The sequence below is a fragment of the Procambarus clarkii genome, chromosome 14, assembly GCF_040958095.1.
Source record: "Procambarus clarkii isolate CNS0578487 chromosome 14, FALCON_Pclarkii_2.0, whole genome shotgun sequence".
In the NCBI taxonomy this organism is placed as follows: domain Eukaryota; kingdom Metazoa; phylum Arthropoda; class Malacostraca; order Decapoda; family Cambaridae; genus Procambarus; species Procambarus clarkii.
Genome location: NC_091163.1, coordinates 31,319,102 through 31,343,938, shown reverse-complemented (window position 1 = coordinate 31,343,938; position 24,837 = coordinate 31,319,102). Strand labels below are relative to the sequence as shown.

The 24,837-nt window shown below is 40.6% G+C and overlaps 1 protein-coding gene across 1 annotated transcript in view; it reads left to right on the top strand.

Moving 5' to 3' along the window:
- The first annotated feature begins 9,128 nt into the window (after positions 1 to 9,128).
- Positions 9,129 to 24,837, top strand: part of LOC123771020 (protein SpAN-like) — a 137,734-nt gene continuing 122,025 nt past the window's right edge. The window contains exon 1 of the mRNA XM_069324431.1: positions 9,129 to 9,264. Within this exon, the coding sequence (XP_069180532.1) occupies positions 9,205 to 9,264 (60 nt within the window). The 5' untranslated portion in view covers positions 9,129 to 9,204. The remainder of the gene's footprint in view (positions 9,265 to 24,837) is intronic.

The following is a 24,837-nucleotide window of genomic DNA, read 5'->3' as shown; positions in this document are numbered from 1 at the left end:
TGTAACTGATGTGTGGAAAAAGGCTAACATAGTTCCAATCTACAAAAGTGGAAGCAGGGAAGACACCCTTAATTATAGACCGGTATCATTTACAAGTGTAATAGTCAAAATATTGGATAAATAATTTAAACTAAATGGGTAGAACACCTGGAGAGAAATAATATAATATCAGACAGACAGTATGGTTTTCGATCTGGAAGATCCTGTGTATCGAATTTACTCAGTTTCTATGATCGAGCAACAGAGATATTACAGGAAAGAGATGGTTGGGTTGACTGCATCTATCTGGACCTAAAAAAAAGGCTTTCGATAGAGTTCCACATAAGAGGTTGTTCTGGAAACTGGAAAATATTGGAGGGGTGACAGGTAAGCTTCTAACATGGATGAAAACTTTTCTTACTGATAGAAAAATGAGTGCAGTGATCAGAGCCAATGTATCGGACTGGAGAAATGTCACAAGTGGAGTACCACAGGGTTCAGTTCTTGCACCAGTGATGTTTATTGTCTACATAAATGATCTACCAGTTGGTATACATAATTATATGAACATGTTTGCTGATGATGCTAAGATGAAAGGAAGGATAAGAAACTTAGATGATTGTCATGCCCTTCAAGATGACCTGGACAAAATAAGTATATGGAGCACCACTTGGCAAATGGAATTTAATGTTAATAAATGCCATGACATGGAATGTGGAATAGGAGAACATAGACCTCACACAACCTATATATTATGTGAGAAATCTTTAAAGAATTCTGATAAAGAAAGAGATCTTGGGGTGGTTCTAGATAGAAAACTATCACCTGAGGACCACATAAAGAATATTGTGCAAGGAGCCTATGCCACGCTTTCTAACTTCAGAAGTGCTTTTAAATACATGGATGGTGATATACTAACGAAATTGTTCACGACTTTTGTTAGGCCAAAGCTAGAATATGCAGCGGTTGTGTGGTGCCCATATCTTAAGAAGCACATTAACAAACTGGGAAAGGTGCAAAGACATACTACTAAGTGGCCCCCAGAACTGAAGGGCAAGAGCTACGAGAAGAGGTTAGAGGGATAAAATATGCCAAAACTAGAAGACAGAAGAAAAAGAGGTGATATGATCACTACATACAAAATATTAACAGGAATTGAAAAAATCGATAGGGAAGATTTCCTGAGACCTGGAACTTTAAGAACAAGAGGTCATAGATTTAAACTAACTAAACACTGATGCCGAAGAAATATATGAAAATTCACTTTCGCAAACAGAGTGGTAGACGGTTGAAACAAGTTAGATGAGAAGGTGGTGGAGGCCAAGACCGTCAGTAGTTTCAAAGCGTTATATGACAAAGAGTGCTGGGAAGACGGGACACCACGAGCGTAGCTCTCATTCTGTAACTACACTTAGGTAATTAAAAAAATTACACTTAGGTAATTACACACACACACACACACACACACATATACACATACATGCATACATATATATACATACATTTTATTCATACATACATACATACATACATACATACATACATACATACATACATACATACATACATACATACATACATACATACATACATACACATACTCTTTATGCATACATACATACATACATACATACATACATACATACATACATACATACATACATACATACATACATACATACATACATACATACATACATGCCTACATACATACATACATACATACATACATACATACATACATACATACATACATACATACATACATACATACATACATACATACATACATACATGCATACATACATACGTACATACATATATATATATACATACATGAATATATACATCCATAGTTGACAAGCCCATTTTATATAAATGGCACCTCTATTTAGTTAGGGTGTAATTAGTTGAACCGAAAATTTTATTTTATATTATGGGTTATATTCTAGAAATAAATAAAGTGTACATTCGTCCCAGTAATCGTTCAGTTTATAACGTCCATAATATTTATGCATGACAGTCAACGAGATTAACATATCATTAAAGCAACTCCAAAAATATAACGCCAATTGCCAAAACCTAACCTACACTATCTTATCATAATCTTGCCCTGCCCCAATCCAATCTATCAAAAAAACTGCTCATGCCCCATCAGATCCTTATCTATCCTAGCCAAAAACCATCCTAACCTATCCCTATCCTAACCTAACCTATCCTAGTCTAAACTAACCCTACACCAACCTATCATAATCCTGCCCTGTCCCCAATCCAATCTATCAAAAAACCTACCCATGTCCCCATTAGATCCTTACCTATCCTAGCCAAAAAACCGTCCTAATCTATCCTATCCTAACCTAACCCATCCTAGTCTAAACTAACCCTTTACTATCCTAAGCAAATCCTGCCCAGCCCCAAACTAATCTATCTAAACCCACCTCATCCTAACTATCCTTTCCTAGTCATACCGTATCTTATCCTATCCTAACCAAACCTGTCCTAATCTAACCTAAACTATCCAAACCTGTCCTAACTTATCCTAACTTATCCTGTCATATTCTTCCCCACCCCAACCTAACCTATCCTAGTCTAAACTATCCGTATATTATCCTATCCAATCCTAATCTAACCGTGAGTTTGAGAAAAGGCACACTGAAAATATATAATAATTTACCACCAGCCACACAAAATGTTACACTTGTACATACACTAAAAATACACCAAAAAAATAATCATGCATCATAAAACTCACAAACACATCTACACTCAATAGAGCATTACGCATGCAGTAGGGCATTTCCACATCAATGTGTCATTGAGGTGGAAATATATCATTTACACAAATATTGGATGTACACTCAAAGCGTAACATTTATGCAAAGTATGGTTTTTGCATCAATATAGCAAATGTATATATGCTCATACAATGAAACATTCACTTTTACTAAAATCACACAATTTCATAAACATAATTTTCACAAAAAAATACCCACACACTGACACATAAGCCAAATGCACTTTCACACTTGCTCATGAATTTTTTTTCAGATAACATATACAGAACTTACACAAAAACACAATTTGTGCACAAAAAATTACTGTTGGATCAGTTACACTTCAGCAATTAAAAACATAACATATCCATCACGACCGGACATAAGGAAGTGATAGCCGAAGCTATTCGACCCACTTCCCCGCCGGCACTCAGATGGTAATCTTCGGCATAGCAATTTATCAAATCACGTCATTCTTTGGGGCACACGTGAGGAACACAAATGTGAAAGAGCCTGAATGGTCCCCAGGACTATATGCAACTGAAAACTCACACCCCAGAAGTGACTCGAACCCATACTGCCAGGAGCAATGCAACTGGTATGTACAGGACGCCTTAATCCGCTTGAGCATCACGACCGGACATAAAGAAGTACTGGCGGACATAAGTGCCGACCGGACATAAGTGCCGGCGGGGAAGTGGTTCACATAGCTTCGGCTATCACTTCCTTAAGTCCGGTCATGATGGTCAAGCAGATTAAGGCGTCCTGTACATACCATTTGCGTTGCTCCTGGCAGTATGAGTTCGAGTCACTTCTGGGGTGAGAGTTTTCAGTTACATATAGTCATGGGGACCATTCAGGCTTGTTCGCATTTGTGTTCCTCACGTGTGCCCCAAAGAATGAGGTGATTTGATAAAATGCTATGCCCAAGATTACCATCCGAGTGCCGGCGAGGAAGTGGTTCAAATAGCTTCGGCTATCAATTCCTTATGTCCAGTCGTGATGGTCAAGCAGATTAAGGCGTCCTGTACATACCAGTTGCATTGCTCCTGGCAGTATGGGTTCGAGTCAATTCTGGGGTGTGAGTTTTCAGTTGCATATAGTCCTGGGGACCATTCAAGCTTGTTCGCATTTGTGTTCCTCACTAGTGCACAAAAAATGAGGTGATTTGATAAAATAGTATGCCCAAGCTTACCATTCGAGTGCCAGCAGGGAAGTGGTTCAAATAGCTTCGGCTATAACTTCCTTATGTCCGGTCGTGATTGTCAAGCGGATTAAGGCGTCCTGTACATACCAGTTGCGTTCCTCCTGGCAGTATGGGTTCGAGTCACTTCTGGGGTGTGAGTTTTCAGTTGCATATAGTCCTGGGGACCATTCAGGCTTGTTTGCATTTGTGTTCTTTATGTGTGCCCCAGAGAATGAGGTGATTTGATAAAATGCTATGCCCAAAATTACCATCTGAGTGCCGGCGGGGAAGTGGTTCAAATAGCTTCGGCTATCACTTGCTTATGTCCGGTCGTGATGGTCAAGCAGATTAAGGCGTCCTGTACATACCAGTTGCGTTGCTCCTGGCAGTATGGGTTCGAGTTACTTCTGGGGTGTGAGTTTTCAGTTGCATATAGTCCTGGGGACCATTCAGGCTTGTTTACATTTGTGTTCTTCACGTGTGCCCCAAAAAAGGAGGTGATTTGATAAAATGCTTTGCCCAAGATTACCATCCGATTGCGCTTTTACTTCCTTATGTCCGGTCGTGATGGTCAAGCGGATTAAGACATGCTGTACATACCAGTTGCATTGCTCCTGGCAGTATGGGTTCGAGTCACTTCTGGGGTGTGGGTTTTCAGCTGCATATAGTCCTGGGGACCATTCAGGCTTGTTCGCATTTGTGTTCCTCATGTGTGCCCCAAAGAATGTCGTGATTTGATAAAATGCTATGCCCAAGATTACCATCCGAGTGCCGGCGGGGAAGTGGTTCAAAAAGCTTCGGCAATCACTTGCTTATGTCCAGTCGTGATGGTCAAGCGGATTAAGGCGTCCTGTACATACCAGTTGCGATGCTCCTGGCAGCATGGGTTCGAGTCAATTCTGGGGTGTGAGTTTTCAGTTGCATATAGTCCTGGGGACCAAAGAATGAGGTGATTTGATAAAATGCTGCGCCCAAGATTACCATCCGAATGCCGGTGGGGAAGAGGTTCAAATAGCTTCGGCTATCACTTCCTTATGTCCGGTTGTGATGGTCAAGCGGACTAAGGCGTCCTGTACATACCAGTTGCATTTCTCCTGGCAGTATGGGTTCGAGTCACTTCTGGGGTGTGAGTTTTCTGTTATATATATATATATATATATATATATATATATATATATATATATATATATATATATATATATATATATATATATATATATATATATATATTGGTAGCAGTCTTTCCTGTATACATATATTATTAAATATGACCGAAAAAGTAAGATTAATAATTCTAACACGAATTTTCTCAATCTTTCGTACATTTCTTTTCACTGTTGGAGGTAATTCAAAAATCAATTCTCCAAAATTCATTTTTATTTCTAGTCTGACGCGACACGAGCGTGTTTCGTAAAACTTATTACATTTTCAAAGACTTTAGTTTACAATACACAACTGAATAGAACTTAAACATCTCCGATTTTGTTTATATCTACATTTGAGTGAGGTGGATGGGGTGAGGTGGCATTAATAGGGTATTAATTTCATCAACACAAGACAGAACAAGAGGTGGCATTAATAGGGTATTAATTTCATCAACACAAGACAGAACACGAAACAATGGGTATTGAAATGGAAGTGATTGTAGAAAGCATATTGGTCCATATTTCTTGATGCTTCTATATTGGAGCGGAGTCTTGAGGTGGGTAGAATATAGTTGTGCATTAATTGGCTGTTGATTGCTGGTGTTGACTTCTTAATGTGTAGTGCCTCGCAAACGTCAAGCCGTCTGCTATCGCTGTATCTATCGATGATTTCTGTGTTGTTTACTAGGATTTCTCTGGCGATGGTTTGGTTGTGGGAAGAGATTATATGTTCTTTAATGGAGCCCTGTTGTTTATGCATCGTTAAACGCCTAGAAAGAGATGTTGTTGTCTTGCCTATATACTGGGTTTTTTGGAGCTTACAGTCCCCAAGTGGGCATTTGAAGGCATAGACGACGTTGGTCTCTTTTAAAGCGTTCTGCTTTGTGTCTGGAGAGTTTCTCATGAGTAGGCTGGCCGTTTTTCTGGTTTTATAGTAAATCGTCAGTTGTATCCTCTGATTTTTGTCTGTAGAGATAACGTTTCTATTAACAATATCTTTCAGGACCCTTTCCTCTGTTTTATGTGCTGTGGAAAAGAAGTTCCTGTAAAATAGTCTAATAGGGGGTATAGGTGTTGTGTTAGTTGTCTCTTCAGAGGTTGCATGGCGTTTCACTTTCCTTCTTATGATGTCTTCGACGAAACCATTGGAGAAGCCGTTGTTGACTAGGACCTGCCTTACCCTACAGAGTTCTTCGTCGACTTGCTTCCATTCTGAGCTGTGGCTTAGAGCACGGTCGACATATGCGTTAACAACACTACTCTTGTACCTGTCTGGGCAGTCGCTGTTGGCATTTAGGCACATTCCTATGTTCATTTCCTTAGTGTAGACTGCAGTGTGGAAACCTCCGCTCTTTTCCATGACTGTTACATCTAGAAAGGGCAGCTTCCCATCCTTTTCCATCTCGTAAGTGAAACGCAGCACAGAACTCTTCTCAAATGCCTCCTTCAGCTCCTGCAGATGTCTGACATCAGGTACCTGTGTAAAAATGTCGTCAACATACCTGCAGTATATGGCCGGTTTCAAGTTCATGTCGACTAAGACTTTTTGCTCGATGGTACCCATGTAGAAGTTTGCAAACAGGACACCTAGGGGAGAACCAATGGCGACCCCATCTACTTGCTTATACATGTGCCCATCCGGGCTCAAGAAGGGTGCCTCTTTAGTACAAGCTTGGAGTAGTTTCCTTAGAATATTTTCGGGTATGTCAAGAGGAGTACAGGCTTTGATCACGATACACTCTGTCGGCTATCATCCCGATTGTCTCGTCCACAGGTACGTTGGTAAACAGCGATTCTACGTCCAACGAGGCTCTTATCCCTGTGGCCCGTGTGCCCCGCAGTAAGTCAACAAATTCCTTTGGAGACTTCAGGCTGAAGGCACAACGAACATAAGGAGTCAGCAGGCCGTTGAGTCGCTTCGCCAGTCTGTACGTGGGTGTGGGTATCTGGCTAATGATTGGCCGAAGTGGGTTTCCAGGCTTGTGTGTCTTGACATTTCCATACGCATATCCAGGTTTATATTCCCCAATGATCTTTGGCAGGTGGAGTCCGGATTTCTTGGCGTTCACAGTTTCGATCAGTTTGTTGACCTTTGCTTTCAATTCGGCTGTAGTGTCCTTCGTTACCCTTTGGAACTTAGTTTGGTCAGAGAGTATGAGGTTCATTTTCGCCAGATATTCGTTTTTTTTAAGAATGACATATATTGGCGACTTGTCACCTCTCCTGACAACTATCTCCTTGTTCTCACGAAGGCTTTTAGCTGCCGCTTTGAACTCGGGGGACAGTATGGTGCTTCTGTAATTGCCTCGATTCTTTCCTCCTTCTGCAATAAGTTCTGCTTGTAAGGTATCTTTGGTAGTGACCTTCTTTTGTGTCTCGAGGTCGAATATGTCGTCCAACAGAATTTCCATGGGAAATGTGAGATGGCCCGGAAAGTAGAGTTGGAAATTCTGTTGGACGACATAGGCCTGATTTGCCTAACAGTCCAAGTGATTTTCGTTATTTTCAAAGTTTTGTTTCCAATTGGTTTATTTGAAATAGTATTATTATATTATGTTAAGACCATAAATTATTGACTTAGTTATGTTAGTTAAGATTAGGTTTAGATAGGTTAGGTTAGGTAGGATTGGTTAGGTTAGGTCATATATTTTCGTTAGTTTTAAATGAAATTAAAAGAACTTAACTCATGTCTCTGAAGAGACAACTAACACAACACCTGTACCCCCTATTAGACTATTTTACAGGAACTTCTTTTCCACAGCTCATAAAACGGAGGAAAGGGTCCTGAAAGATATTGTTAATAGGAACGGTATCTCTACAGACAAAACTCAGTAGATACAATTGACGATCTACTATAAAACCAAGAAAACGGCCATCCTACTCATGAGAAACTCTCCAGACACAAAGCATAACGTTTTAAAAGAGACCAATGTCGTCTATGCCTTCAAATGTCCACTTGGGGACTGTAAGCCTCAAAGAATTCAGTATATAGGCAAGACAACAACATCTCTTTCCAGGCGATTAACGATGCATAAGCAACAGGGCTCCATTAAGGAACATATAATCTCTTCCCACAACCAGACCATCACCAGAGAAGTCTTAACAAAAAACACGGAAATCATCGATAGATACAGCGATAGCAGGCGGCTTGATATCTGTGAGGCACTACACATTAAGAAGTCGACACCAGCAATCAACAGCCAATTAATGCACAACTATATTCTACCCACTTCAAGACTCCGCACCAATATAGAAGCATCAAGAAATATGGGCCAATAGGCCCTTTGCAGTTACTTCCATTCTTCCCTTTAACTTACAAAATATTATACCCATTGTTTCGTGTTCGGTCGTGTGTTGAAAGTTTGTTTTCACCTCATCCAAAACTGTTGTAACATATCACCTCACCCAAATGCAGGTATAAAATCGAAGCTGTTTAAACTCTGTCCAGTTATAGTTGTGTGTGTGTAAACTAAAGTCTTTGAAAATGTAATAAGTTTTACAAAACGCGTTCAAGTGTCGCGTCAGACTAGAAAAAAAAAATTAATTTTGGAGAATTGATTTTTCAGTTACCATCAACAGTGAAAAGAAATATAAGAAACATAGAGAAAATTCGTATTAGAATTATTAATCTTACTTTTTCGGTCATATTTAATAATATATGTCTACAGGAAAGACTGCAACCAAAATATACTAATATATTAAAACGCACGACCCAGAAGCAAGGAATCAAGCCTTCACGATAATATATATATATATATATATATATATATTATATATATATATATATATATATATATATATATATATATATATATATATATATATATATATATATATATATTTATATATTTATATATATATATATATATATATATATATATATACATATATATATATATATATATATATATACATATATATATGTATATGTATATATATATATATATATATATATATATATATATATATATATATATATATATATATATATATATATATATATATATATATGCGAGTCATGGGATGGAATTGTGCTGGTGTGGAGGTGTGTGAAGGTCAGGTGTAGGTGAGTATATAAGGGAGCTGTTGTGTGCATCATCCACAGACGTCGACCAGCAGCATGATGGTCCAGATGGTCCCTCTGCTGTGGTGGTGCTTGGCTGTGGCCACTTGTGCTCAGGTATGTTACACCTTCCACCTTAACGATGTGTTACTTTCTATACCTATAATGTATTCTTATGTATATGTATATCTATATGTATATGTACCTATGGCGCGCGTCTTTCACCCCCCCCCCCCCCCGGCCAGATTCAGGTAATAGTAACATTCAGCTATATTATCTATAGTTATCCTTAGGTAAACATTCTTAACCTCACTAATCAAATGGTCAACTATTGTTAGTGAGGCACATGTGTGCTCCCTCCAGTAGTGAGGCACATGTGTGCTCCCTTCAGTAGTGAGGCACATGTGTGCTCCCTCCAGTAGTGAGGCACATGTGTGCTCCCTCCAGTAGTGAGGCACATGTGTGCTCCCTCCAGTAGTGAGGCACATGTGTGCTCCCTCCAGTAGTGAGGCACATGTGTGCTCCCTCCAGTAGTGAGGCACATGTGTGCTCCCTCCAGTAGTGAGGCACATGTGTGCTCCCTCCAGTAGTGAGGCACATGTGTGCTCCCTCCAGTAGTGAGGCACATGTGTGCTCCCTCCAGTAGTGAGGAACATGTGTGCTCCCTCCAGAAGTGAGGAACATGTGTGCTTCCTCCAGTAGTGAGGCACATGTGTGCTCCCTCCAGTAGTGAGGCACATGTGTGCTCCCTCCAGTAGTGAGGCACATGTGTGCTCCCTCCAGTAGTGAGGCACATGTGTGCTCCCTCCAGTAGTGAGGCACATGTGTGCTCCCTCCAGTAGTGAGGCACATGTGTGCTCCCTCTTGTGCATGACAGGTGTCACGCCCCCACCCACACCTGGCCAGTGTCACGCCCCCACCCACACCTGGCCAGTGTCACGCCCCCACCCACACCTGGCCAGTGTCACGCCCCCACCCACACCTGGCCAGTGTCACGCCCCCACCCACACCTGGCCAGTGTCACGCCCCCACCCACACCTGGCCAGTGTCACGCCCCCACCCACACCTGGCCAGTGTCACGCCCCCACCCACACCTGGCCAGTGTCACGCCTCCACCCACACCTGGCCAGTGTCACGCCTCCACCCACACCTGGCCAGTGTCACGCCCCCACCCACACCTGGCCAGTCCCATGTTCTCAGTCACTGTGAAGTATCTTTATCTGCATTTCGCCAGTCTCAACCGTCAATCAACTGGTGGACAGATTCCTGAGCCTATTGGGCTCTATCACATCTACATCTGAAACTGTGTATGGAGTCGGTCGCGACCACATCTGTGCCTAATGCACTCCATTTGTCATCTACCCTGACACTAAAAAAAAATCTTTCTAATAACTCTGAGGCTCATTTGGGCACTAAGTTTCCACCTGTGTCTCCTTGTTCGTATTCCACCCGTGATAAATAGTTTATTTTTGTCCTCTCCGTCAATTTCCCTTGAGAATTTTGTAGGTGGTTATTATGTCTTCTCCTACTCGTCTGTCTTCCAGGGACGTGAGGTTAAAGGCACGTGAGGTAGGGCACTCCCTTAGCCTTTCCTCGTAGTTCATATCTCTCAGTTCTGGGACTAGTCTATGGCGTATCTCTGAATCTTCTCTAACTTTGTCTTGTGTTTAACTAGATATGGACTCCCGGTGGTAGTTGCATACTCCAGGGTTGGTCGTACATTAGTGGTATACAAGGTCCTGGTCGATTTTTTAGACAAGTTTCTGAAGGCAGTTCATATGTTGGCCAGTTTAGCATAAGCCGCTGATGATATCCTTTTGATGTCGGGGGTTCAGGGGACAGGTTCGGGGTGATATCAACCCCCAAATCTTTCTATTTGACTCTTGCAGGATTTATCAATTTGACTCCCAGATGGTACCTTGTGTTCAGCCTCCTGCTCCCTTCGCCTTAGTTCATTACTTTACACTTTCCTGAGTTTAACTTTAGTAGCCATTTTCTAGACCATTCCTCCAGTTTGTCCAGGTCATCCTGTAGTCTCTGTCTATCTTAATTTGTTTTGATTCTTCTCGTATTTTTTTTATAATCTGCAAACATTGAGAGGAATGAGTCTATACCCTCTGGAAGATCGTTTACATATGTTAGAAAAAGGATGAGTTGAAGTACAGAGCCCTGTGGGACCCCGCTGTTGACATCTCGCCACTCTGAGGTCTCCCTGCTCACAGTTTCTCACTGTTTCCTGCTGCTTAGATACTCCTTTATCCACTGGAGAACCTTACCTTTTACTTCTGCCTGTTACTCCAACTTTTGTAACAGCCTTTTATGGGGTTTGTGTAAAAATGCTTTCTGACAGTCCAATAAAATACAGTCTGCCCCCCTTCTCTTTCTTGCCTAATTTGTGTTGCTTAGTCATTGAATTCTATTAAACCTGTGAGGCACGATTTACCATCTCAGAACCCGTGCTGGTGGTGTGTTACAAAGTTATTTTCCTCCAGATGCTCTACGAGCCTTTTCCTCACGATCACCTCCATCACCTTGCATGGTATACAAGTGAGTGAAATTGGCCTGTAGCTCAGCGTCTCTTCCCTGTCACCCTTCTTCCAATGTAGAACCTTTCTCTTCACTCATGTCTTCATCTCCAGCTTGTTAAGTAGTCTCTTATGTGGAACTGTGCGAAAGGCTTTCTGGCAATCCAAAAATAGGCAGTCTGTCCACCCTTCGCTTTCTTGTCTAATTTTTGTCGCCTGGTCATATAATTCAAATAATCCTGGGAGGTAGGCTTTGCCATCCCCGAGTCCATGCTGATGCTGTGTTACAAAAATCTTTCGCTCCAGATGTTTCACTATATTTTTTGCACAATCTTCTTCATCACCTTGCAAGTTATGGAAATTAGGACACTGGCCTGTAGTTCAGTGCCTTCTGTTTGCCGCCCCTTTAAGTATATTGGTATATTGGGACTACATTAGCCGTACCAACAATCCCCCATCTACCACTAACATGTACCAACTATCCTCCCGTCTACCACTACCATGTACCAACCGTCCTCCCATCTACCATGGGGTGACATGATTGAAGTTTACAAGTGGATGAATGGACATAACAAAGGGGATATTAATAGGGCATTAAAAGTATCAACTCAAGACAGAACACGAAACGATGGGTATAAATTGGATAAATTAAGATTTAGGAAAGACTTGGGTAAATACTGGTTCGGTAACAGGGTTGTTGATTTGTGGAATCAATTACCGCGTAACGTGGTGGAGGTGGGGTCCCTCGATTGTTTCAAGCGCGGGTTGGACATGTATATGAGTGGGATTGGGTGGTTATAGATAGGAGCTGCCTCGTATAAGCCAATAGGCCTTCTGCAGTTACCTTTGTTCTTATGTTCTTATGTACCACTACCATGTATCAACCGTCCTCCCATCTACCAATAATGTGTACCAATCGTCCAACCATCTACCACTATTATGTACCAACTGTCCTCCCATCTACAGTCATGTATCAACCATCCTCCCATCTTCCACTACCATGTACCAACCGTCCTACCATCTACTACTACCATGTACTAACTGTCCTCCCATCTACCACTACTAAGTACCAACCGTCCTCCCATCTACCACTACCATGTACCAACCATACTCCCATCTACCACTACCAAGTAACAACCGTACTCCCATCTACGACTACCATGTACCAACCATACTCCCATCTACGACTACCATGTACTAACCATCCTCCTATCTACCACTACCATGTACCAACCATCCTACTGTGGGAAAATCCTAGCAGCTTAATTATTTTTTAATTTTTTAATTATTAAATATTTACTTATTTTTAATTGACTTTAATATGATAAAGTTTTTATCTGATTTATTTTCTTTGTTAGTTCTTAGTAATAAGTTAGCTAATTAAGCAAGTATATAATTAAGTGAGTAAGTAATTAAGCGAGTAATGAATTGAGTGGACTGTATGTATTGATTCAGCTGCCTGAATTTATCTCACACAATTTGGAGGGACAATTTGCAGCTTAAACCACTTTGAGATGGCTCCTTCTTAAACCACAAATTGTTTACCTTATAAACATAATTATTAATCATACCACTTATGGTGGTCTAATCTACTACTATTATGGCAATGATTAATTAATAATTATGAGCACTACTTCTACAGTATGGTACAAAGAGAGGGCTTAGCTGTTCCTGTTGAAGGGGCCTGCTAAGGCTGTGTAATTGTACCATCAATGATGGGTGTGGCCCTGTGCCTCTCTGAGTGCCACGTAATGGCGGCTTTCTGAGGTTACAAAATTTGGTGTACAGCTAGGGGGAGCCGGTCGGCCGAGCGGACAGCACACTGGACTTATGATCCTGTGGTCCCGGGTTCGATCCCGGGCGCCGGCGAGAAACAATGGGCAGAATTTCTTTCACCCTATGCTCCTGTTACCTAGCAGTAAAATAGGTACCTGGGTGTTAGTCAGCTGTCACGGGCTGCTTCCTGGGGGTGGAGGCCTGGTCGAGGACCGGGCCGCGGGGACACTAAAGCCCCGAAATCATCTCAAGATAACCTCAAGATAGGTAATAATTATATGTAAGGTCCCACTGTCTGTTCAGCTTCTTGCTACTCCAAATCACAATTACCTGTTCGGGATGTAAGGAATTAATAAAGGTTCCCTAAACATATAATTACAGGTATGACATGAAATATTTGAGTGTTAAGCTATGTAACGTACGTGTTGGTGTGTTTTCTCCATGCATCATAACCGCTTACCTATTTATGAATAAATTGTGCACAAATGAAAAAAAAAAAATACTTGGTAAGACGGATACTGTCGTTGGTGTGGTTGTTGAGAGGCTGTGTTGCTGGTTGCTCGCTTCTTGACACATAATCTGGGTGTCTAGCGAGTTAAATCAGCTTCTAAGGCGACTCTCTACAGCGTGTTGTTCTGATGTTATTGCCTCAGTCTGTAAGTTTTTTTTTTTTATTTTTTTTAGTTTTTTTTTATTATTTTCTACCACAGACGTGGCCACACATTTACAATGCTAACCAGCATATATACATTTTCTTCTGTCCTCCATGGACAGGGTTAGAGAAATGTTAAACATAGAGTTCAAGGGTTTATTGAACACTCAACCACAGAAGGTGATTCGGTGCTTTTAAAATGCTAAGCTAACCTACATATGTAAATACATAGATACACAGATTTACGTATGCCCTACATAAAGTGTTTGATGTGTCTTTTACATAGTGTCATTAATGTACATTCACAAAGGTGAAATGTAATTCTGATCAGCTTCCATATATACTTTATACCCATACATATACATACATATACACACACATGCATTCACATACATCTGTCTCATTTACTCTGACAGGGTGATATAGCTGATAAAGAAACTAGTGTGCAATTAAGCACTTAATCACTGAAGGTGATGAAGGTGCTTTTACAAGCTCAGGTTATATAGTTACATCATATAACATTGAATAAATGATATATTGAATATAACATTGAATAAGTGATATATTACATGGTCAATCTTGGATACAAGTCCAATATATCATCAAGTGTTCCAGTACTCATATAGTAATTACAGAGTTCAGCATACCTTAGCCCAGGAGGGCGAAAGTCAGTCAGTATGGGACATTCTACAATATAATGTTCAAGAGAGTGCATGTTTTCTCTTTCACAAAGTTGACACATTGTGTACTCGACATTTGGGTTTTGAGAAAGGTGCCAGATACGTCTATATCCCAGGCGTATTCTGGCCACTATAACATCACATTGCCGGGTTCTTGTTCTATTAGTCCCATATGTGAATGTCTCCTCACGATATCTATCATAATATTTAATGCTACAACTTTCAGGTCTTTGTGAATTTGTTAGGTCAGTGAGATCTTCATTAGATATTTGTTAAAGTATTCTCTTTGTCACTGCTAATGAAACACCCATATCAATTTCTACCACTGGTTTTCTGCAGGCTGACTTAGCAAGCATATCAACAGTGTCATGCCTTGAGATGCCAACATGTGATGGTATCCATAGGAATTTAATCTCAAATCTGTTTTCTTTACCAACCGTCCTCCCATCTACCACTACCATGCACCAACCGTCCTCCCATCTACCACTACCATGTACCAATCGGCCACCCATCTACAACTACCATGTACCAACCGGCCACCCATCTACCACTACCATGTACCAACCATCCTCTCATCTATTACTTCATTGCACCAACCGTCCTCCCATCTACCAATACCAAGTACCAACCGTACTCCAATCTACCACTTCCCTGTACCAACTGATCTCCCATCAACAACTACCAAGTACCAACCGTCCTCCCATCTACCACTACCAAGTACCAACCGTCCTCCCATCTACCACTACTATGTACTAACCGTCCTTCCATCTACCACTACCATATACTAACCGTCCTCCCATCTACCACTACCATGTACCAAATGTCCTCCCATCTACCACCATCACGTTCCAACCATCCTCTCCATCTACCACTACCATGTACCAACCGTCCTCCCATCTACCACTACCATGTACCAACCGTCCATCCATCTACCACTACCATGTACCAACCGTCCTCCCATCTACCATTACCATGTACCAAAAGTCCTCCCATCTACCACCATCACGTTCTATCCATCCTCTCCATCTACCACTACCATGTACTAACCGTCCTCCCATCTACCACTACCATGTGTTGGGAAGAAAGCTTACTCTCAATATATTGATGTTTAATTAATTGATATAAATTAATCGAAGGACCACCCTATTTTTACTGAAAAGGGAAACAGATGACTGAACTATCGAAAAGGACTGAATTACCAGTGCCTGTGGATAATGTAACTATTAAGAATTATTCCTTGAACATTAATGGACTGTAAATTAAATTACTATTCAAGAGTAAACTTTCCGTCCTTCACAAAGTGGGGGTTAATACCAGAAGTAAAGTACTCCCAGTACGCTTCATCGAGGATGGTTCTTCCTCGAATAAAAATTAGTAACTCCTACTAAGATATAAACAAGTAATCATTAGATAAATTGGTTAGTAGCAAGAATATATTGAATGATGATTAAACAAGAAAATTATTCTCATTTAAAAGTTCATGAGGCTATCAAATTGTACTTGATTTCTTAAATCACGTAAATGAAATATATTCTTAAATAATTGTTAGTTATCAACTGATCCTTAGTAAATTAAGAACTAAATCAAACTGGTTCAGCTGCTTAGCTTTGACAGTGAACGGAGATGCAGGGTCGTGATGGCGTCATCTGGTGCTTGCCAGAACACGTGAACCACTAGCGTAGCGTGAGAGTAATGAGACCACGGCAGCTCCAACACACGTTGAAAACATAATGAAATGTACAATTTGTCTACACCAATTAGATTGTGTCACCACTATTCAATAGAAGGGACAGAGCAAATTCTTTGCAGACGTACTTGGCGTTTGGGGAGGTATTGTGGCGTAATGATGCACAAAGTGCACTATAAAATTATAATGAGCTCGCGTAATAATGTTAGAACACTTAACCTGCTGGTTGTCCACCGATGCAATCCTCAGATTGCTACTGGAGCAGTTGCACACTCCAAGGCCGATTAATTGCAAGGACCTGTCGTAGAATTGGTGGAAATTCGCTTCTCCCCGGATGCTACGTTGTACTTCTGATGGCGTCGCTAGTCAGGCTCCGACTCATGGCGTCGCCACGCTTCCGTCTCCCTCAACCCCTCTCTCGCATTCGCAATAGAATTTAGTAAAGACGGAAAAATCTTTTCCACGTAATTAATTTACGTAATGCGTTAATGAGAATAGGGTCGCAATGGTAGGGAATTAAATATTGTTTATATTCTCGCTAGATGGTGATAATTATAAACAGTGTTCATATTAATGAGAAATGAAGATAATTTCTATTTCCTCCATGGCGTTTGGATATAACAGATAAAACTGTTATATAGTGATATTTTAGTTAATAACTCTTGGTTATTGAATCACTAGTTGTTATATTATCAGAGATTAATTCTTACAAAGAATACTGATAAAAGTTGAGAATATTATTCAATTCTCTAACATGTTGAAAATAACTATGTCTTTCTCGACAATATCTGACGCAATACCGCCTCTCGATGTGGTAAGAATTTCAGCAAATGATGCACAGATAGGGAAATATTAATTTATATTAATACTACAGTTAGTAGGTTTAATAGATACTGTACTAAGTATACAATAGTAAAGTATTATGATACAATAGGGATGTATCAGTGTTGGAACTTTCCAACACCATGTACAAACCGTCTTCCCATCTACCACTACCATATACCAACCGTCATCCAATCTATCATTACCATGTACCAAGCATCCTCCCATCTACCACTAATATGAACCAACCGTCCTCTCATATACCTCTACCATGTACCAACCGTCCCTCAATCTACCACTACCAGGTACCAACCGTCTTCCTATCTATCACTACCATGTGTCAATCGTCCTCCCATCTACCACTTCCATGTACCAACCGTCTTCCCATCTACCACTACCATATACCAACCGTCCATCCATCTACCACTACCATATACCAACCGTCCTACCATCTACCACTACCATGTATCAACTGTCCTCCCATCTTCCACTACCATGCACAAACCGTCCTTCCATCTAAAAACTACCATGTACCAAGCGTCCTCCCATCTACCTCTTCCATGTACCAACCGTCTTCCCATCTACCACTACCATATACCAACCGTCCTACCATCTACCACTACCATGTATCAACTGTCCTCCCATCTACCACTACCATGCACAAACCGGCCTCTCATCTACCTCTATTATGTACCAACCGTCCATCCATCTACCACTACTAGGTACCAACCGTCCTCCTATCTACCACTACCATGTACAAACAGTCCTCTCATCTACCACTACCGAGTACCAATCGTCCACCTATCTACCATTACTATGTACCAACCATCCCCAATCTACCACTACCAAGTACCAACTGTAGTCCCATCTACCACTGCTATATTCCAACCGTTCTCCTATCTACCACTACTGTCTACCAATCGTCCTCCCATCTATCATTACCATGTACCAACCATCCTCCGATCTTCTACTACCATGTATAAACTGTCCTCCCATCTACCACTACCGTGTACCAACAGTCCTCGCATCTACCACTGCCATGTACCAACCATCGTCCCATCTATCACAACAATGTACTAACCGTCCTACCATGTACTACTACCATGTACTAACTGTCCACCCAACTACCACTAACATGTACCAACCGTCCTCCCATCTACATTTACTATGTACCAACCATCCTCAAATCTAACACCACCATGGTCCAACCTTCCTCCCCATTTACCACTACCATGTATCAACCGTTCTCCCATATACCACTACCACGTACCACCAGTACTCCCATCTATCACTGATAAGTACCAACCGTCCTCCAATCTATCACTACCATATACCAACCGTCCTTCCATCTACCACTACCATGTACTAACCATCCTCCCATCTACCACTACTATGTACCAGCCGTCCTCTAATCTACCTCTTCCCTGTACCAACCGTCCTCCCATCTACCAGTGCCATGAACCAACCTTCCTCTCATCTACCACTATCATGTACCAACTGTAATCCCATGTACCACTACCATGTATCATCAATCCCACTATCTACCACTACCACGTACCAACCATCCTCCCATCAACCACTACCATGTACCAACCGTCCTCGCATCTTCAACTACCATGTACCAACCGTCCTCTCATCTACCACTATCATGTACCAACTGTAATCCCATGTACCACTACCATGTATCATCAATCCCACTATCTACCACTACCACGTACCAACCATCCTCCCATCAACCACTACCATGTACCAACCGTCCTCCCATCTACCACTACCATGTACCAACTGTCTTCCCTTCTACCACTACCAAGTGCCAACTATTCTCCGATGTACTACTACCATATACCAACCATCCCACTATCTACCACTACCATATATCAACAATCCTCCCATCAACCACTACCATGTACCAACTGTCCTCACATCTACCACAATCATGTACTAACCGTCGTCCCATCTACCACTACCATGTACCAACCGTCCTCCCATCTACCACTATCATGTACCAACTGTCCTCCCTTCTACCACTACTATGTACCGACCATCCTCCCATCAACCACTACCATGTACTAACCGTCCTCCCATCTACCACTACCATGTACCATCCGTTCTCCCATATACCACTACTCTGTATCAACTATCCTTCATTCTACCACTACCCTGTACCAACCGACCTCCAATCTACCACTATTACGTACCATCCGTCCTCCCATCTACCACTACAAAGTACCAACCGTCCTCTCATCGACTAGTGCAACTGTTTAGAAATACTAAAAAAGAGATAAGGAAAGCATAAAGAAACTATGAAGTTCGCATTGCAGAGCAAGCAAAAACTAATCCTAAAGGGTTTTTCCAAATATACCGGACAAAGATTAGGGAAAGGATAGGTCCATTATAAACTGAGACAGGTCAAATAACAGATAGTGATGAAGAGATGAGTAGTATTTTTAATAAATATTTTGTATCTGTATTTGGTAAAGAGGAACTTAACAATATGCCTTCAGCCGAACAAGTCTATGTGGGTGGGGACGAGGACAGGTTGACGAGTTTAGCAGTTACCAGGATGTTCTTAAACAAATAGTAAAACTCAAACCAAACAAATCCCCAGGGCCTGATGAAGTGTTTGCCAGTGTGCTTAAAGAATGCAAAGAGGAGCTTTGCGACCCACTGTCTACCATATTTATTAAATCAATAGAGTCAGGCAGAGTGCCAGAGTTATGGAAAGTTGCTAATGTGATACCAGTTTTTAAGAAAGGAGATAGATCACTTGCGTCTAACTATCGACCAATGAGCCTAACGTCTATTGTGGGAAAGTTACTCGAATCTATAATTGCAAATAAAATTCGTCTTCATCTTGAAATACATAAATTAATAATTGAGTCGCAACATGGTTTTATAAATGGCCGTTCATGTTTAACAAATGTGTTATCTTTTTATTCTAGCATAGTTGAGGCACTTGATAGTGGTAAGGATTGTGATGTTGTGTACCTTGACTTTAGCAAAACTTTTGAAACAGAGCCACATGAAAGACTGATTAAAAAGATAGAGGCTCATGGTATTGGGGGGTGCTATATTAAGCTGGATTAGGGCATGGCTATACCAAAGGAAACAGAGAGTTAGTATTAATGGAGTCAAGTCAGAGTGGGAAAATGTTGTAAGTGGAGTGCCTCAAGGCTCTGTCCTGGGACCTCTGTTGTATATAATATATATATAAATGATTTAGATTCAGATTTGAGTAGTGTGACGATAATCTCTTTCAAGAGAGATTGAGCGTGCTCTTCCCTACATAATTACGTCAAAATACAAGATACTATATAGAAGATACGTTCACCAAGTATCGCCAAACGTTTTGCCCAGAGAGCAAATCGTACCCCAACACCTGGCCACCGCCGTAACCAGCTAACTGCTCATCCTCTGCCTGCCTGTTGCTGATTGGCTGGTGTCTCGTCGCCCCTGCCCTCCGCCACCACCACAAGTCGACGTCTGGGCTGCAGCGCGACAGTCTCGTCAGAATTTCTCAGTGCTCCATGCAGTTGACATCTCTCGCTGGTAGACTAAGCCTTGGCTTTCGTGTACTAAGGGAGGTGGCAGCTCGAAGCCAGTATTCCAGCACTCATATTTTATTTTGCTATCACTGTAACTTGTCTTAGCGTAACTTTTCATTTGCCAGTGATTATTCATGTTATTTTGTTTGTTGACTTGTCCTGCATATTTTTATGAGATTACCTTTATTTATGTCTTGTTTTCTAGAGTAATTAAAATTTCATTGTTTATATACTTGTGTTTTGTGTGTCTTCCCATTACCTTACGACAGACGAAAGGACCAACATTTCTCTTTTTTTTGTCATGTGACGAGGCCCTGCCCCTAGCTTTTGAAAAAGCCGAACACCAACGCTTTACCGTCACAGTAGCAACATTTGCAAATTTGCCAATGATACGAAAATCGGTAAGGAAATTAATTCGGAGGAGGACTCACTATCACTTCAAGTTGATCTAGATAGGGTTTTGAAATGGTCAAAGGATTTTAGATGCAGTTTAATGTTGATAAATGTAAAGTTCTGACGCTAGGTATTGATGATAGAATTACAAGATACGAGCTAGATGGTGTTGAGATTGCGAAGTTGAATTGCGAAAGGGATCTGGGAGTTATGATTAGTAAGAATTTAAAGCAAAAGAATCAATGCATGAATGTTCGTAAAAAGGCGAATCGGACACTCGGATTTATTAATCGCAGCGTTAGTAACAAGACACCTGGTGCGGTTCTTAAGCTATATCTTGCTCTGGTTAGGCCCCATTAAGAACATAAGAACAAAGGCAACTGCAAAAGGCCTATTGGCCCATACGAGGCAGCTTCTATTTATAACCACCCAATCCCACTCATATACTTGTCCAACCCGCGCTTGAAACAATCGAGGGACCCCACCTCCACCACGTTACGCGGTAATTGGTTCCACAAATTAACAACCCTGTTACTGAACCAGTATTTACCCAAGTCTTTCCTAAATCTAAACTTATCCAATTTATACCCATTGTTTCGTGTTCTGTTTTGTGTTGATACTTTTAATACCCTATTAATATCCTCTTTGTTATGTCCATTCACCCACTTGTAAACCTCTATCATGTCACCCCTAACTCTTCGCCTTTCCAGTGAATGCAACTTAAGCTTTGTTAATCTTTCTTCATATGAAAGATTTCTAATTTGGGGAATTAACTTAGTCATCCTACGCTGGACACGTTCAAGTGAATTTATATTCATTTTATAATATGGCGACCAAAACTGAACTGCATAGTCTAAATATGGCCTAACTAGAGCAAGATATAGCTTGAGAACCACACCAGGTGTCTTGTTACTAACGCTGCGATTAATAAATCCAAGTGTCCGATTTGCCTTATTACGAACATTTATGCATTGATCCTTTTGTTTTAAATTCTTACTAATCATAACTCCCAGATCCCTTTCGCAATCCGACTTCGCAATCTCAACACCATCTAGCTCGTATCTTGTAACTCTATCATCATTACCTAGCCTCGGAACTTTACATTTATCAGCATTAAACTGCATTTACCAATCCTTTGACCATTTCAAAACCCTATCTAGATCAACTTGAAGTGATAGTGAGTCCTCCGAATTAATTTCCCTACCGATTTACGTATCATCGGCAAATTTGCAAATGTTGCTACTCAAACCTGAATCTAAATCATTTATATATATTATAAACAACAGAGGTCCCAGGACAGAGCCCCGAGGTACTCCACTAACAACATTATCCCACTCTGACTTAACTCCATTTATACTAACTCTCTGTTTCCTTTGGAATAGCCATGCCCTAATCCAACTAAATATAGCACCCCCAATACCATGAGCTTCTATTTTTTTAATTAGTCTTTCATGTGGCACTGTATCAAAAGCTTTGCTAAAGTCAAGGTACACAACATCACAATCCTTACCACTATCAACTGCCTCAACTATGCTGGAATAAAAAGTTAGCAAATTTGTTAAACATGAACGGCCATTTGTAAAACCATGTTGCGACTCATTTATTAATTTATGTTTTTCAAGATGGAGACGATTTGTATTTGCAAATATTGATTCAAGTAACTTTCCCACAATAGACGTTAGGCTAATTAGCCGATAGTTTGATGCAAGTGATCTATCTCCTTTCTTAAAAATTGGTACCACATTAGCTACCTTCCATGACTCTGGCACTCTGCCTGACTCTATTGATTTATTAAATATGGTTGACAGTGGGTCACAAAGCTCCTCTTTGCATTTTTTAAGCACCCTGGCAAACACTTCATCCGGCCCTGGGGATTTGTTTGGTTTGAGTTTTACTATTTGTTTAAGAACATCCTCCCTGGTAACTGCAAAACTCGTCAACCTGTCCTCGTCCCCACCCACATAGACTTGCTCAGATGAAGGCATGTTTTTAAGTTCCTCTTTAGTAAATACAGATACAAAATATTTATTAAAAATACTACTCATCTCTTCATCACTATCTGTTATTTGACCTGTCTCAGTTTTTAATGGACCTATCCTTTCCCTAGTCTTAGTACGATATAACTGAAAAAACCCTTTAGGATTTGTCTTTGCTTGCCCTGCTATGCGAACTTCATAGTTTCTTTTTGCTTTCCTTATCTCTTTTTTAACATTTCTAACCAGTTGTACGAATTCCTGTTCAAAAGTGACCTCCCCATTTTTAATCCTTTTGTACCAAGCTCGCTTTTTACCTATAAGGTTCTTCAAATTCTTTGTTATCCACTTTGGGTCATTAGTTTTCGATCTATTCAATTTGTATGGTATACTACGTTCCTGTGCTTTGATTAGAATATTCTTAAATTAATTATATATTGAATCCACATCGAAAACCCCATTTAAGTCACCTATCGCTGGGTTCATGTCACGCTCCAAGACCGGCCCACACCCCATACCCAAGACTTTCCATTCAATTTGACCCAACAAATTTCTTAGGCTATTAAAATCAGCTTTTCGAAAATCTGGCACTTTAACAGAATTTTCTCCTACAGGTCTATTCCATTCTATGCTAAATCTGATTTCTTTGTGATCACTGTTCCCCAGCTCACTCCCTATTTCGATGTCATTAATTTGTGTTTCCCTGTTAGTTAACACTAAATCTAAAATATTATTTTCCCGTGTTGGTTTCTTAATGTGTTGCGTAAGAAAGCAATCGTCAATTAATTCTAGAAAATCTTCTGCTTCACTATTCCCTGTTTTGTTCAACCAGTTTATTCCACTAAAATTAAAGTCACCCATGACATTAATACTGTTAGATCTAGATGCTCTAGATATTTCATCCCATAGATGCTTTGCTTCCATTCTGTCTAAATTTGGTGGCATATATATAACTCCTATTATAATATTATCAGCTTTTTCGTTTAATTCTATTCAAATAGTTTCTGTGTGTGGCTCAGTTTTGATTCCCTCTTTGAGACTACATTTCTAATTGTCCCTAACATATATGGCTACTCCACCTCCCCGTCTAATATATCTTTCTGTGAAATAGTTTAAATCCATTTATTTGATATTCAGCTAATAGTTCTCTATTTTCTACATTCATCCACGTTTCGGTAAGTGCAATAATATCTATTTTTTCTGTGCAGACAAGATCATTTAATTCGTTAATTTTATTTCTTAGACTTCAACTGTTAGTGTAATATACCCTAAGTGAATTGTTATTTTGAGGCCCTTCTCTTTCCCTGATCATTTTGCCAATTCCTTTCTCCCACAAACACATACTTTTATTACCTCCTTCCTCCAAATCAATTCCCATACCTCTATCTACTAACAGTTTAAACCCAAACAAACACCTCTAACCACTTCTTCCAACGAGTTCGCAACAGCAACAACCCCAGCCCTCGATAGATGCACCCCATCACGAGCATACATTTCATTTCTTCCATAGAAGTGTTCCCAGTTGTCTATGAAAGATATTTCATTTGATTTGCAATATCTTTCCAGCCAGCAATTGACACCAAGTGCCCTCGACATCCATTCATTTCCCACTCCTTTTCTTGGAAGAATGCCACATA